At 40.4% G+C, this 17,395-nt stretch overlaps 1 protein-coding gene across 8 annotated transcripts in view; it reads left to right on the top strand.

The window, feature by feature from the left end:
• The window catches only part of AUTS2 (activator of transcription and developmental regulator AUTS2), a 986,895-nt gene that overhangs the window by 957,220 nt on the left and 12,280 nt on the right, over positions 1-17,395 (top strand). For 4 of the 8 annotated variants that reach the window (XM_048823808.2, XM_075120910.1, XM_048823813.2 and 1 more), the window contains 7 exons: positions 754-1,007; positions 1,977-2,218; positions 2,670-2,714; positions 7,399-7,494; positions 8,831-8,902; positions 11,266-11,295; positions 13,122-13,193. In XM_048823808.2, the coding sequence (XP_048679765.2) occupies positions 754-1,007; positions 1,977-2,218; positions 2,670-2,714; positions 7,399-7,494; positions 8,831-8,902; positions 11,266-11,295; positions 13,122-13,193 (811 nt within the window). The remainder of the gene's footprint in view (positions 1-753; positions 1,008-1,976; positions 2,219-2,669; positions 2,715-7,398; positions 7,495-8,830; positions 8,903-11,265; positions 11,296-13,121; positions 13,194-17,395) is intronic. The other 4 variants (XM_048823809.2, XM_048823810.2, XM_048823812.2 and 1 more) reach the window with 4 other exon arrangements.

Here is a 17,395-nt window from a genome sequence, read left to right as displayed (position 1 = left end):
GGCTGCTCTGTGCTTTGAGTTGAGGGGTGGAATCTGACCCACAACTGCTCAAGTTCTTGAGTTACTTTAAACCAAAATCAGGCTGTTTTTCCTTCAGAGTCCCATGCAGCAGAAGCGTGAATGATTATTACATGACATAGTGAAAAGTAAAACGTGAGCACTAGCTATTTTAAGACATTAAAAAAGTCATGTTGGAGTATGTTAAAGAGGGAAAAACTGCAACCAGTACATACACAAATATTTATTGCTGGGTAATCTACCTAGATCTTTATGTTGTGGGAGAAGAGAGGGAGTCATTAATTATATGATAAGCAGGTAGACATCACCATTTTCTCCAGCCTGTCTCTCATCTTCTACGATCTTTCATTTTATTTAGTGATAACTATCTCTATTAGTGCAAAGATCACTAATTTGAGCTTCAGTTACCTGGAACAACAGTTCAGAAGCATTCGTGCCGAAAGGAATTGACAGTGAAGTAATAAATGTACACAGTGGATTGTTCCTTTGTGTGCCATTCATGTATTTCTTCAAGGCTGATACCATTTAACTTTGGAACTCAGCCTCTTGCAACCTCAATTTCTCTGACTAGAGAGTAGATTGGAAATAAAAAGGGAATTTCAAAGTTACGGTTTGTTTAGCATGTTCCAAAAGTAACTTCTGGTGTGTGTGCAGGGAGGGGTGTGGGGCGTGATGAGGCTTTTCTTCTTTTCCTGCATTGCTTAATTATTCCCTCCCGCCTCTTTTCATTAACAGCAGCAGCAGGAGCAGTACTCCAGCCAAGACTCAGGCCCCTCCTCCACACATAGCCCACCACCCCTCCGCTTCACCATTTCCCCTCTCTTTACCCAGCCACAGTCCATTGCACACCTTCACGCCCACCCTCCAACCTCCTGCTCACTCGCATCACCCCAATATGTTTGCCCCTCCTACGGCTTTGCCTCCTCCACCTCCATTGACTTCAGGGACACTGCAGGTTGCAGGACATCCAGCTGGTAGTACTTACTCAGGTAAGAGTTGGATGTGTTACGGGAGAAAAACATTTTCGTGGTACGACATACAAAACTAGCTCTTGGTTTTAAGTCAAATTATTTATTTTGACCAATACAACAAGGGTTGGCTGTTTGACAGAGGATGTACCCACTGACATGCTCAGGGCTGTGTTATAAATGGAAACCATCAGTTCAGCCTGTCCCAGTAATATTCCTTCCACCCTAGGAAAGAATATCTGTGGGAGGCTAAATTTTGTGTTTCTTTTTTCTCTCCATGGTAAAATCATGCTAGAGTGCATGCTCCCATTACATGAACCCTCTGGGCATCTGTCTTCACTGCAGAGTTAACTTGAGTTATCTACACTTGAGTTACTCCACTCGAGTTAGCATCGAGTGAGAGCAGCCACACTGCTATACAATACTTGAGGTACTGTGTCCACACCTGTGCGGTACTCACTCGAGTATGGCAGTAAGACTTCTGTGAAATATTAGGAGAACCTCTCTCCTTCCTGGACCCATGGGAGGAATTGTGGGAAGGCACTGGAGGAGTAGCTTCACTCGAGTGACATTAGCCTGCATACATATTACGGAGTGGTCATGTTAGAAGCTGACAAGTTAGGTTCAGTCAGTTTTTAGCCTGTGTAGTCTTGCCAGTCAACGCTAGTTAAAAACAGCACAGTACTTGAGATAAGGACTTTTGTGTGTGGACCTGTCCCGATTTAGAGACAACACTCAAGTTATAGCTTGAGTTAACTTTGCAGTGAAGACAAACCCCGGGAGAAAGGGGAAATTGAATGGTTCTATTGCCTCCAGTGCATTTTGGGAAGATCCAAGGAAGACCCTCATGTTTTGTGACGCGGTAGTTGGGAGAAGATAGTTTTCTCCTCATAAGGGAAACCTAAACTTAGTTCTGGCAGCCAAACCCAGCAACCACCAGGGGGGACTGCAGAAAAGCTCCTGAACTCACGGCTTTATTCTTTGTTTCAGAGCAAGATCTTCTTCGTCAGGAACTCAACACACGATTTTTGGCCTCCCAGAGTGCGGATCGTGGGGCCTCTCTGGGGCCACCGCCCTACCTGAGGACCGAGTTCCACCAGCATCAGCATCAGCACCAGCACACACACCAACATACACACCAGCATACCTTCACGCCTTTCCCACACGCCATCCCGCCCACTGCCATCATGCCAACGCCGGCACCGCCCATGGTGCGTACCCCAGGCAGAAATGTGAGGATAAGTAGAGCACGACTCTATTCTTTATTACAAACTACAAAAATCTCAGTTTTAAGGGAAAGAAAATGCTTTTGGGCCAGATACCCTTAGCTAGAGGCAAAAAGGCCTCCTCCTTCCTCAAACGTGTACTGATAACTAACAATAAGTACCGAATGGCAGCATTTAGGCTGATGAATTTAGCCTGTTGACCCAAAATACTATAGTGCTTGGAACGTGTGATACTTCTCATGTGCTTGTTCCTTTCCTCTATTGCCTAAAGACGTCATGTTACTCCGAAGGATGCAAAATCCAAAGCACAGTCTTATGCAAGACTTGCTTATTCTGTTTTTGTTTATCTCTGTTGGTTGCTAACTAGTAGAAAGGCAGTCTTTGATATTACCAACAGAAGCGAAGGTATGAACAACAAAATACAAAGTAACTAGTTTGTGCTTTGATCCCTTTGCAGTTTGACAAATACCCTACAAAAGTTGACCCCTTCTACCGTCACAGTGTGAGTTTTATTACTGTGTTTAAAAATTGACTTAATCGCTTTTCCATAGTGGGCTGGGATTGCCACTCAATAACTAGCAGAATGTTCAGTCTGTTCTTAATCATCACTCCAGGAATTATCATTATCGTTCTTGGTCACTTTAGCTTTGCCTTCTAAAGGCTTGCCTTTGTGGTGCTGGTTTCTGATAAAGATGCAGTATCATCTTTTTTAATCAAAAGATCTTTTGCTTGACCAACTTGATGTGAAGATGCGGCATAAGAGCTTAAATATGCCACATAAAGCAGGATACACCAGTAATTTCATCACCATTTTTCAGTTGTGTCATAAGCCATTAGACTAAATTTCTTCCTAAGAAATTTGTAATGAAATGACAAACTATCATACATACCCTTCAGGGTTAGATAATCCAATAGTTTTACTAATATATTTCACTGTATAAAAACTAAATCCTTGTCTTTTGTGTGCTTCCGATTTCAAAAGTCGTAACTGTGCCACTGGGCTTGTTACATTTTGAAAGCTCTATTTCCTGACAGCAATGAGAATCTAGCACTGTGGTTAAGAACTACAAAATAAAAACCTTGTAATTTAATAGCTGGTGTGTTATAAATCAAAAATATATTGTAAATCAATAGATTTCACTTAATTGTCAAGCTTTTTGGTTTTACAGTTTGTATCATTGATTGATTAGCTGCTGAAATCTAGGTTGCTTTTCTCCATTGTCAGGAGCTTCATCGTATTGGTAAAAGACAAGTTCTTGATTGGCTACGGAGAGAATTTTCTCACTCTCATAATGATATTTTGTTTAGAGAATGAGTTACTGCATCAGTATTATTCAGAACCCTGCAAAGCACTTGGCTTTTCATGTTGGTTTTGTTTAGAAGTGGAACTGGGCAAGAAAAATGAGATGATGGTTGGATTCTTTTATTGTTTGTTTTGCTCACTTTGGAACCTATTTAGGCCCAGATGCTGAAAAAAATTTACTCACATGCCTAACTTCGAGCATGTGAATACTCCCATTGATCTTCAATAAGACTCGTCTGTGTAATTTTAAGTCCATATATAGGTGTTTTGCAGGATTGAGGCCTTTGTATGAAATGTTAGGGCTCAATCCTGCAAACATGCATGCATGGGAGCACTTTTACTCACATGAGTGAAATCACTCACATGCTTATATGATTTGTTTAAAGCAGGACTCCACCCTTAGTCACTGGGTTTCACATCAGTTTATAAGATACGTTATCATCAATGTGGCATGTTGATTCAAGCAAGAATGCAGAACCGGAGAAATAGATAAACGTGCATTAGGCAAATAAAGCACAGCAGTCAATGGTGATTACAGAAAATCATTGAGTGACTTATCTATATAAGCTTTTTCAAATTGACATTGACAAGTTCTCTTATGAAAACTGCAGTTACTAGAAATCCGACCAAACTAAATCATGCCATTTTCCTTCTAAATGTTAACGGAGGGCATCGTGTTGTTATCTGCTAGCCTATGGGGCAAGATCCTTAGCTGGTGTAAATTGGTGGGTGTCTGTTGAAGTCAGTAGAGCTGCACCAATTAACAGCTGCTGGAGATTTGGCCCATTATGTTCAATGATGTGTCAATAATAGAATGTGACAGTAAAAAAGGTGTAAAATATTATTATTCTTTATTATTTATATTATTATAGAGCCTAGGAGCCCCAATCTTTGACCAGGATCCCATTGTTTTAGGTGCTGTACAAACACAAAACACAAAAGATGGTCCTTCCCCCAAAGAGCTTACAATCTAAGGCTATGTCTACACTACAGACCTTACAACGGTACCGCTGCAGCTGTAAGGTCTCACATGTAGCCGTTCTCTGCCGGCAGGAGAAAGCTCTCCTGCCGGCATAATGCAACCACCTCCAACAAGAGACAGTAGGTATGTCGGCAGGAGAGCATCTCCCACAGAAATAGCGCTATCCGCCCCGGCACTTTTGTCGGTGAACTTATGTTGGTCAAGGGGTGTTTTTTCACACCCCTGAGCAACAAAAGTTTTACTGATAGTAGTGCTATCAGTAGACATAGCTTAAGTAATCATGGCCTTTCTGACTGATGCTTTGTAAACTCTTAGATTTTGTTGCCTTTTTGTCATACTGCCACTGGATTCATATCCTTATTTAAACTAAGGCCTAGTCTGCAGTAGAAGAGGTGCTTGCTGATGTATACTGGCAAACCCTACTAGTGTAGACGAAGCTTATACTGCCAAAAAGGACACTAGGGCTTTTGGCAGCATGGAAATGTCTGTAAAAAAATCACACTCCAACTTTACCAGCAGAAGTGTCTAGTGTAGACCTGCCCTGATAATTAGACTTACCTTGAGAAAATCTGGCAATTGTCTTAAAGCCAAAAGAAGAATCATTCACCAAATAAACTAACACTGCAGGAGAACAAATGTAAGGCCAGTTTTGGATTGAATCCAATCTGTCATAGAATTGAAAATACATGGGGAAGAAAGATACATGTGGTCTAGAGCAGAGGCTCAAATAATTTGTTTCTCCTATCTTGACCTCTTTGGTCACAGTATCTCTCTCTGTTTCAGGACCTTAAAGCAATACAGTAAGAAATTACCCTTATGAATGGTTGATGCTGGGTCAAGATCAGAGAAACAACCACTAGCCTTTGCATTATCATTGGGGTGCATGTCAGGGGAGCTGTAGTCCAATTTTACAAGTGGCCACTGAATTTTCCAGTGAGGAAAGCTGAAGAGGAAAAGATTGTGCAAATTGAGGATATTCAAGGGCAAAAGGAAACACTGAAGATGAAAAATAACCTATAAACGCTAACCTAGTTTGACTGATACAGAGATAATTGAGAAATATCTGTGTTTTATAATAATTCTGACCTTGAGGAAAGATAACGTATATTTAATTATAGAACTGTAAGGAAACCATTCCTTATTATTAGTCATATTAAATAATATGTCTCTCTCCACCTTTTGGAATGAACACATTATATGGAGAATTAAATGCAGTAGACACTAGCGTATTTCAAACACATTTTAGGCATTAAAAGTTACTGTAAAGGAGGACACTTGCCTAATAATGACTTCTCAAATGCCTTCAGTTCAATATTAGCTAATCCGGAAATGTTTTCTGCATCTTTGAAAAGAGGAGGTTCAAATAAAACAGAATTAAAAGCAACGATGGGAATGTGCTATGAAAGGAGACTTCATACCATATTGTTTAGATAATAAACCTTTGGGTACAGATATGATATTGAAATAATTTATCAGCTCTCAGTCACTATAATATGATTAACTGACCTTGTGAGAGAGGATAATGGAGGGAAAAGGGACTCAGAAAAAAGGTCTATCTTTATGTACATATGTATATTACATGAAATAAATTGATGAAAACTCTTGAAACATATGGTTTACACGGGAATGTGGTTTCCTCGTGTGTGCCCATTCTGCATGTTCAATCTTTTACTTTGCCCAGTCCCACTTCTATTCAATTAGCCAATAACTCATGAAAAACAGCATTTATTTTGATCTTAAAAGTAGCATATACAGAGGATTTATCTTAGAACAGCTCTATTAGGAGGTAGATTTTTAACAGTCACACATGACACACACGCCCGCCAGCCTGGGTTTAAAGCACCACCAAATCTGGGTCAGAATTTTTTGTATGTAGACAGGAAAAGGGTTAGGAACAACACCCAGGTAAATCCCAGGCTAAGTCTTCAGTGAAGACAAACCCTTAGGTCACACTGTCAACCCCTGACTCCCACAGTAGGCAGCTGCCCAAGTAGTCCCATTGACTTCAGTGGAACTGATTACATGAGGAACAGCTCCTCCATATGAGTAAGGGATTCACAGTCTGATCACAAAGGCAGGATGAGGTTTGAACAGTATGGTTGATTTGGTTTGTTTTCCAGTTTGCGCATGTGCACGACACAGAAAAGCTTGTGTGACTGAGCTCATTTAAAACAAGAAGGTACCTTGAGGCCAGCGGAGTATATTTCAGGCATATATTCCCTAGAGATTTGTGTGCCTCTGTGCTCCAGGGCTCTATCATTATAGAAATTGGTACTCTAAATTTAGACTTTTTTGCTGCCACAACTATTTGTTTAAATGATGGGTTTTGGCAAATCAGATTATCTCTATTCTAATATTAGCTGTGACAGGATATCCTCTAAGACAGGCTAATGAAGTAAGAATTGTGTATATTTTCTGATTTCCTACAGATAACTATTAAAATCTAAAGTACTAATTGAGTTTTAATGGAGTAAAACCTTAGAAAATTGTTTTTTCAATTAAGTAGTAATTTTCTGAGAGTCTTATTTGGCTTAGCCTTCCTCCCTCCTTTTTGATATAGTTTAAAATCTGCGACTTCTATCCAATTTAAAAATTAACAATTGCAAAAGATCCTTTTATATTATGATGTCCTAATCCAGGGAATAGTTTGCTGGCTGTTTGATTTGTAAACTACTTTTAAGTTCTAAAGTAAACATTCATGACATTTGTAAACATTTCATTGACTGCTTTAACTAACATTGTTGCAGTGAGATCATGTTTTCAGTGCTTTTCAATTTTCTCTACGTCTCATTTCCTTAATATTATACAAGAATGCTTTCTTTCTTCCTCTCTCTCTCTCTCGAATTACTAGATTTGTATTTAGAAAACGTCTCCTTATGTTCTTTTATCTTTTGATTACAGCTGTTTCACTCCTATCCTCCAGCTGTATCAGGTATTCCTCCCATGATTCCTCCCACTGGTCCTTTTGGCTCACTACAAGGAGCATTTCAACCTAAGGTAAAAATAAGAATTACTTGTGCATTTGTTCACATTTGGTTTAGGTTTAGGGTTTGAATGCATCCGATGAAGTGAGCTGTAGCTCACGAAAGCTTATGCTCAAATAAATTTGTTAGTCTCTACGGTGCCACAAGTCCTCCTTTTCTTTTTGCGGATACAGACTAACACGGCTGCTACTCTGAAACCATTCAAATATCAGTTGCACTAATGTAATTCAGGAGTAATCCCACTGACGATAGCTGGGTAACTCCAGTTTTACATTGGTGTAACTGAAATGAGAAATAATTTAATGGAGTTCAGGTTTATACTGTGGTAGCTCAGTTCAGAATCTAGCCAACTAATTTTCAGATATAACTGATCTGAAAACTGATGCAAGTTCATTTAATAAACAAGTTTTTTTTAAATTCATTTCTTGATTTACTGTTACCTGATAGTTCCACCATTACCGAAAACCATGAACCTGGTTCTCCTCATTTATATCTGCTGTGAACCAATGTAATTCTTCTGGCTTTAATGAAGTCATCCTTGAGTAAGAAGAGAATCAGGCTCTATAGCCCTGTGGTCTTTGCTGGATCAGGGCGTAAATCTCTACAGAGAAGATTTTCTTTTTCTTAAATAGGCCCATCCAGTTTATTGATTGAATATGTAGATTGCAGTTCATTAGTGGAGTTCTTCATATGTATGGTAATCAGGCTGTTAACAACACTGCTGCTTAATTGTTAGTTGTACTGCAGCTGATTTCTATTCTTTTTGTTTTTTTTAATGTGGGAAGTTACAATGCCTGGAGTGATGCATTTTGTTATAGTGGATGAATATTTAAATCTAAACCATGGGAAAGGCTTTTTGTTTGTTTAAAGAGGTGTTGCCATTTTATGATAGCATTGTAACAACTAAAAAAATTACTGATAAATTGTGTATTGACAATGAAGTTAGAATCCTTAGTCTGTTTCAGTGTATTGATGTCACTGACAGCCATCAGTGGATTATTTCCAGGTGCTAAAATTGATGAGTAATACAGTACAAGCTTGATGCTCCAAATACCACTGCGGACATTGTATAAGTCTGGCTAATCAAGTTTTGGACTATGGACAGAACTTTCAGTGTAACTATTGCTCTTGTGTTACATGATTCTGTTCACTCTGTTTTGAATAACCAGAAGACCTCAGACAATGAAGTTTGGAAAATTGAGGCTGTATTATACATTTTACTAAACCATGATGTGTTCCTTCCCTTTTAAAATGCCACCTTTATTCTTTGGGGAATATTAACGCTAAACAGGGAATTTTTACCCACTAATTTTGTCACAACTCACGACATTTTCTTGTAACATTTGTAGACTTCCAATCCTATTGATGTCGCAGCCAGACCGGGAACTGTCCCACATACCCTCCTGCAGAAAGACCCCAGGGTATGTTGGAAATGTTATGCCATTTTAGATGAGAATGCCACTAAAACTAATAATCCAGATAATTTAGTAATACGAGAGACTCTGTCATAGATTGATAGAAATGTAGGGCAGGAAGGGACATTAGAGGTCATCCAGGCCATCCCCCGTGCTGAGGTAGGACCCATCAGGTACCTAGAAGAGCATCTTAAGTTAGGTCTACACTTATGGGAGCTTGTAGAGTACGGGCACTGCACACCCACCTAGGAGGGGTATAAATAGCAGTGTGGACGGTGATGCGTGGCTTAGGCAAGTAGAATAGAGTGCACTCCACATTTGAGCCCTAGGGTATATACCAGACATTGCTCTTTACATAACCAAGCAGTGCCTCCCACCTGAATACTGCTATTTGTAGCAGCATCGTGTCCCACAGCCTTCCTGCTGCTGGGGTCTTTCCCTGCTGTAGTGAAAGGCTCTGGTAGCGGGGAGAGGCTCTGGCAGCAAGGAGGCAGCTGGGAAAAGATCAAGCTCCCCGGTGCCGGAACCTTTCCCTGCTTCTTCCACCTGCTGGAGCCTTTCACTGCCTTGTGCAGCTACACACTGCAGTGATACGCGTGGACGCAGCTGGCCTTTCACAGCAGCATTTTGCTACGTACAAAGTGCCTATACTCTGCACACTGCCATAAAGTGTAGACAAGGCATTAGAAATGCTTAATCCTGCACAATTAAAGTCAATGGGAATTTTATCATTAACATCAATGGGTGGATGATCAGGCTCATAACAACTTAAAGGAATGGTCTTTAATCATTAGCACAAAGCATATACCATGCAATGGAAAAGCCCTTTCCTGTAACATCCTCATGAGTAAAAGGATAAACTCCAAATCTATTATAAGGTTTATAAACATCCACAAGTTTTATGCTGATAGGCTATAATTGGATTATGACATGTAGTCCCATATTTACTATAGTATTGATTATGCTGATGAAATATTGATGCACTTGGTTGATCGTTTGGCACTCTTGGATTTTTAAGACCAAATTGCACATTTTATTTATTTATTTTGGTCTTGACTGTTCAGCTGTCGGCATTTTTCCATTTTACAGGAAAATGAATCCTGGTGATGAATGTCCATAGGCAGGCTGGGAATTTATATTCATCTGTTAATTGTTGTTTACAATGAGTGATGTTATCCTGTCAGTTGTTAAGCAGAACTCCCTATTTGAAAGCAATGAAAAAAATCCATGCTGCTATAGGTGGCCCAGCTTTTATGTATTGTTAGGCTATTTGCAGGTGTTGAATTATGAGTTTTATGCTGGGTCCCAACTCAGCTGGTGCCGCACTTTGGCTTTGTACCAAAACAAATTGTGCATTTTTGTTTCTGTGTATTCATCTAGTTGAAAAGATAACGAGAGCATCTTCCATTAAGTCATTTAGCTGTATACTTCCTTTCAACTTGTAGCATAGTTTTGATTGTTCCAAGATAATATAGTATGCTGTCGTTGCTTCCTGCAAAGCATCCTCCTATATCTGTAAACCTCCCTTCCCTTTTATCACGGCATTTCAAGAGGGACATCCAAACCTGTCAGAAATAACTAATGAATTTATTTTATATTTTCATTGCTATTTATTGAAGCTAGTCAAAACATAAATAGCTGAAGCATGAGCAAAGGAGGATGACCGAAAATATCTGGCCAAAAACAAACAAACAAAAAATGCTTTTTGTGTAAACATTCTTTATCCACATTTGTTCCAGTGTGAAAATCCCTCTTTTAAGTCAAAGCTGATCCGTTGCAGAGAAACCATCGACAACCGGTCAATGCCAGTCTGTATTGTCTATTCAAATTTTATAAGTAGAGCACCAGGTGCCCTTTTTTAAAACCATAGTCACTGAACGGACACAGTTGCTGGTTTGTGGTGGCACTTTCAAAGTGCCATTCCAGCCAGTTCCAACCCAATCCTTTCCAGCAGATCTGCAGAAAGGTGGCCAAGACCCCTTCCCAATCTCCTCCCGAGTTAGCCACTTTAGAAATATATGAACAGAAATTTGCCCAAAGGCATTAGCCATGTTTTTCTCCAAATTAGCAAAATTTCCATTTTTATAGTGTTAAATCAACAAATTAATAATAGTGCTGGAGGGCAGAATGCTCTTTATGAGACTTGTTTAGTTACTTGTCAACACTTATGTACAACAGTCATGGGGGAGGGGGAAGGAGATTGGTTCTAATACCGAGGAAAAGGACTAATTATTCTCCAAAAGGACTTCATTTGAAAGTAAAATGATAACATTTTAATTTCATCTCCTAATGAGGCAATACAAATTTGTTAATTAGAGCAATTGTTTGAGTGACAGGCATGTAACCAAGTTGTCATTTTTTCTTCACAGTTGACAGATCCGTTCAGGCCCATGTTGAGGGTAAGACACTTTCCTCTGATACACTCCTCCCATTGGGTTAAAAATGCAGACTAATTATGAAGGAGTGCCCTGTTATATCTGGAACATGTGCGACATGTTTGTTAAATAGCGTGGTAGGTCCCTCTATACCTCTATCTTGTGGTCGCTCAAGTGAAATATGCATGGTTTTGAAGTTATTGTTTGTGCTTCTCACAGAACCCACTAACACAAAGAATTCTGGAGGTTAAATACGATGAGCTTTCTATCTTTCTGACTCACAAGGTTTACTGAGCCAAATCCTGCAATACTAGCCAGGCAAAACTCTGTTTTTGTTTTGCCTGAGAAAAGACTGCTGGATTTAGTCTTTTATTATCTATTTTGCAATATCACTGTTGCTCAGTGCTGTACCAAACTTGAACTGAGACAAGGGTCCTACCCCCAAGAAGCTTACAGTTAAATTTAGACAGACAATCCAGTTCAGACGTGGAAAGCCAGGAATTAAGAGATCACCTCAAAGCAGTACTGATGCCTTTTTAATTTTTATAAGTTTCTTTGGCGGTCTAACTTTTTGAAAATACGGAGACAAGAGCTCCATATAGTCACTAGCATAGCTCGACTCAATGGATGTGCAGAAGGTTGGGTGTTTTTGTTTTGTAATAATTGCTTGCTCTATAAAAGCTCTAAAAAAGAAAAAAACCTAGAAACAGAAAATAGAGCTGTTTGCCATGTTATGCTGCCTATGAAGTTCAGGCTTGTAAGAATACTACCAGGTTGTACAGCCTTTAAGCCACAGGTGGCTTGAAGAATTCTCCTCATTCCTATGACTGTTTTTGTATCTGAACAGATGTTAGATGTGGAGTACATATGGTTAATTAACAGTGTTTGGGAAGGAATATCCTAGATGTGTCCTTTTAAGAAATGACTTCCTGAACTCTTAGCAGACAAACAAATAGCACTAGCAGGTGTTTTACAGCGTGTGTTTCAGTAATAATATGAAATACAAGTTAGAGGACAGATTCAGAGGGTGAGGTTAAACCGGGTTTCACCCACACAACAAGGGTGAGTTGACTGGCCTGCCAACTTCTTCAACATATCCCGCAGCTAAAAGTAAATTGTGGAAGGACTTGAAGGCAAAGTTGATGAAGTTATAGTGGGGGGGTCAGGCTCATTTTAAGCGCTGGGGTGATTTAAAAAAAAAGTGATTTCTTTTCACCTCTTTGTTGATGAAGCTAGTGTTTTAGAATCATTGCACTTGATGTACAGTTGTGAAGTGCTCTACTTATGCAAAATAGCTGATGTGGATTAGCATATACCGCATCATTGATTTCAGCTGAGATAAGCCATGTTCTCAGCCAGCTGAGTAGCGCTAGCTGGCATCAGAAGAGCTGATAAAACGAAAGATGGATTTTTGTTTTTTTGAGAAGGTGATGACCCATAGTGTTTCTGGAGGGACAGATAAAGCCCTAATCCAGGGGCAGAATCTCTGCCCCACTTTGCTCCTGTGGCGGTGCAAAGGAAGCAGAGACGACCTGCAACATTTTTTATCTGCCATTGTCCTGATGTGAGGGATTCCCCAGTGGGCCCCACACTGGCAAAGCCATCTCCTGTGCCACCTTCCTAATGCAGGGGACAGGAGTTGGGAGGAAATGGCTGGCTATCTCCAGCAGGAGATAGTTGCCTAATCAGGGTCTGTGCCATGGCAGAGAATCAGGGAGCCAAAACCAGCTCCCTCACGGCCCCTTTTCTCTGGATGCAGTGAATCAGTAAAGCTTGTAACCTATAACCACAGAAAAGTGTCACGTGTCTCTGATGGTTCTTGATTTCATGTCACTTCTTTGTTTCTCCAGAAACCTGGAAAGTGGTGTGCTATGCACGTTCATATCGCCTGGCAGATATATCATCACCAACAAAAAGTCAAGGTCAGTCCTTTTGGCAGTCACACCTCTGTGGGGAGCTGCTCAGTGCAAATCTGTGGTGGAAAAGGTTCACCACTCATCCTGAGCTCTGCTCTACCATCGTTGAAATGACACTGTGGAGCACAGAAACATTTTAGTCTCTTATTTCTGTTTCACGTTGAAGGCTTAATTGATCTGTAGGATCCTAGACACAATCACTCAGGAAATGTCTGTGTCATTAGTGGCCAGGGACATTAGAACATAAACTTTCAACACCAACTGGTGACTGGGAAGAGCTAAGTGGAGGATGTATATGAACTGCGAGATTTGTTCTATTTATAGACCAGAAGTGAAAATACAGTGGTTGAGATGTTAAAAAGCAGTCTAGGGCTTAAAATGCATATCTTCTGTTGACTTTAATGGTGTTCCAGGATATTAGAAGGCACAAGGAGCTTCCCTCTTCTCCCTCCGCCATGCTGTCTAATATATCTTCACCAGCTTTAATTATTGTGTGGCTGTGACACTGAAAAAGCACAACCAGGTTGGGGCCCCATTATGCTAGGTGTTGTACAAACATAAAATAACTAATGAATTTAATCGTTAGGGTTAATTGTCATTCATATTATAATGGTGTTTTGATTGTCCAGTGGCTTGGTGAGTGTGTGATTTTGTTTTTGTTTTTTCCTTTTAGGATATTTCCATTATATTTTTCAAATAATTCCTGAACCTCTGAGCTAATTAATAGTCAGTAAGCCATTGGGATTCTCTGCTGTGAATACTTTCAACTTCAGATGAGTCCGTAGGCTGTGCTGATTGTGTGTTAGAAACTTGTACATGTTGCAAAATGAACATGGTTTTCATATCACTTTAGAGATCCTGAGTATGTGAGTCAATTGTAACAAGTCATATTTATACAGTATATGGAGATGTTGAACAGTTACTAAAGCCTGGAGCTAGCAGAGTTTAAAAACAACCCTTTTAAACAAGGTTGACAGGTTAATTTGCTGCAGTAGATGAATCTCTCCTCTTTGCTTCCTTATGTTTCCCCTGCCAGTGATCTTCATTCATCTTCTCATTACCAAAAAGAGAGACAATTATTGACCTAGAGAGTTATGTCTTTTTAAAAAAAAATATTGAAAGGATTTTTTCTAGAAATGAAATTATCTTTGCCATTATCTACATTCTTTGAATCCTCTGTGATTTGATGCTCAGTGAAAGATCATGTAGGCAAACTTCTAAATCAGACGAGGTGCTGTTTTTGCATTGGTGTAGATTTTATCTAATGCTTCAGTTACACTCCCATGTTTAAATATGCAGAGTAGAACTATGGAGGCTTTTGCTTGTCTGTATGAGGCTGATTCTATTCACTTTTCCAAACATGCCCAGAAAATACGTTTCATTATTCAGTTCAGTTACAAAGGTATTTTTGAAACTTGCTGGTGGCAATCGCCCTCCTCCTTACACACAAACCTTCATTGGTCTGTCTTTTTTATCATTTCCATAAGGCACAGTTTGCTTCCTGCACCCCAAGAAGTTAATGGAACTGTGCTTTGCAACCTAGCATATTAACATCAAACAGCACTTGTGCTCATACAGCTTTCTATGACTAAACCAGACTGGGCCTTGCCCAGGCTGGGGCAGGACACAAGGATCCTTGCTCCCATGTGCAGCCTTACATAAGGGCTAGGTGCAGTTGCAGTCTCAGTGGCTGGAGGAGCACAGAGACTCCTAGAGCCCCAGGTTTGGGAAGGAGAAAGCTCTCCTCCACACTATCAAATGAGAGGGGAGCAAACTGCATCATCCTAAGGTCTTATGCAGCCTGTGCATTCTTCCTGAATACCAGGGAGCTCCTGAGGCATAGTCCGGCTGATTAAAAGCCTTGCTAAAGCTCCCACGGTAGTTTACATTGCCTCTTACACAGGCCAGTGTGTATATGCCATAATCTGGCCTATTATTATTATTGACTATTTATGTGTATTCCCACAGCACCTAGGAGTCCCAGTCATGGACCAGGATTCCCATTGTGCTAGGTGCTGTATGAATATAGAAACAAAAAAACAGTCCCATTATGGCCTGGATTCAGGAAAGCACACGCTTAAGTCCATCCCAATTCAGGGATGCACTTACAGCCTGGTCTGACACTCTCTGAAATCAGTAGGAGTCTTTCCAGTGATTTCAGTGGGTATTGGATCAGGCACTTAAGCATTTCATTAACTTGAAACACCCGGGTAAGGGCGTTCCCGAACAGGGATATTTTCCTGAATCCAGGCCTAATGTACTTTACATTGGGGCGCAATGTAAAGTATATCAGCTCTTCTTCAGTGCTCTTGTAAGGTAAGCCAGCACATTCAGCAAATGGTGCTTAGTTCTTAATCCATCTGTGGTGGTCCTTTATCAATACAATTTGGGAGTGTTGTGGTTTTTTTCATTATTATAGCCACACTGTTCATACTGCTGCAACTAACATACCTGCCAGCTTTTGCTCGTATGAGCAATTATCTTCAGGGGTTTATAAATTAATTGTTCTGAAAAAAAAAGTTTATAAGCTAAATATCTGGCATGCAGGGACTCCGCTGACAAGTGTGTATTTCTCTGACTATTTTTTAATTATTCAAGCCCTAAAATTGTACTTCTTGCCCTTAAATCAGGTGTCATTTGCATTTTAATATTTTGCAGACTTTTAGATCCAAACATGGATGAGCCTTTTCTCGTTCTTACATCCACATGGACAAGTTACTAGCACTTGAAAAGCAGCCACGAGGCATGCACATTAACTTGGTCATAACTTTTAAATATGCATATTCATGTCATTGTAAAGTCCGTACTCTGAGCTGGCACAGTATTAAATATTGATTTAGAAACCGTGACGTGCTCCGGCATTACCGTGAAGATTATTGGTTCAATGTTATGCATTTTAAAATTCACTCCGCCGGACTTGCACAATTAATCAGCAAATTCCAATACCAAGTAAATAACGAAAATGGAATACAACGCCTTGCTTCGAATTTGTGATACACACGGTCAGAAATCAAACATTCTTTAGATTTTAAGACTCGGTCCATCCTTTACTGGATTCCTTTCAGGCTATGTCTACGGTACGAGCTAGAGGTGTGATTTCGCTGCTCCTATACGCACACGCCTGCTAGCTCGCCTTGAGCTACTACGGGTGTAAATAACAATGGAGAGGCAGTAGCACAGGGACTGGCAGCTGATGTACAGCTTAACTGTGCCGAATAGGTACCCACCGGTTTCAGGTGGGTTTATACACAGCACAGCTAAGCTGTGCCTCCCCGCCATTACGTGTCCTACCACAGCGACTTAGACGCTCCCTCGCTCGTGTCAAGGTAGTGCGAGTATGTGTGCGGGAGTATGGGAATTGCACCCCTCGCTCGTAGTATAGATGTAGCCGCAATCCCCAACTTGACCAGTTCTGCCTGTGTTTGCAGTCTGGGGTCGCTGCCGAAGACCGATGTTTATGCGGTGGGGAGGTTTCAACATTAAATTTGATACTTCTGGCTTTTGTAGGTTTAAGTTACAAACTTAACATTACTGGTATACAATTCCTGTCATTGTGAAAGCATATGTTGACAAGATACACTTGTAAACTGGTGGTAGTTCCACCCTGCTCTTAGCACAGCCCACACCCTGTACAAACACGCACAGAATATGGTCCAAACTAACGCTTTCCCTGGGTTTTGCTTTTATTATTCGGTTAGGCCTAATTTATTCACCCAAGCAGTTAAGCAAGAGCTGCTTAAATCTCATTGCCTTGGGTGGGATTCAAACACACGCTTAAGTGCTTCACTGAATTGGGGCCTTTGAAGGTACGTCTACACAGCAAAAATATCCTGTGGCAGCAAGTCTCAGAGTCTGGGTCAGCTGATTTGGTCTTGTGCTACAGGACTAAAAATAGCAGTGAAACATTCAGGCTGGAGCTCAGGTTTTGAAACCCTCTCCCCTTGCCGGGTTACAGAGCCCAGGCTCGAGCTTGCTGCCATGGGGATTTTTTTGCTGTGTAGACGTACCCTAAGAAAACATCAACCTGAGCCTGAGATTGATTCTTGTTCTCGCCCTTTGATTGTTCCGCCTTTTGTGATTATCTAGAAGAATCACAAGAATCTCTCTGCATTTCTGTTCAGGATCCCAGTATCTGACAGCCTGTTACACCATTCCCTGGCAAGGCATCTTTCCATTTTCAGTGTCACTACTTTGCTGCAACCATATGA

Source organism: Caretta caretta, chromosome 17, assembly GCF_965140235.1.
Source record: "Caretta caretta isolate rCarCar2 chromosome 17, rCarCar1.hap1, whole genome shotgun sequence".
Lineage (NCBI taxonomy): Eukaryota > Metazoa > Chordata > Testudines > Cheloniidae > Caretta > Caretta caretta.
This window is presented reverse-complemented; position numbering and strand designations above follow the sequence as displayed.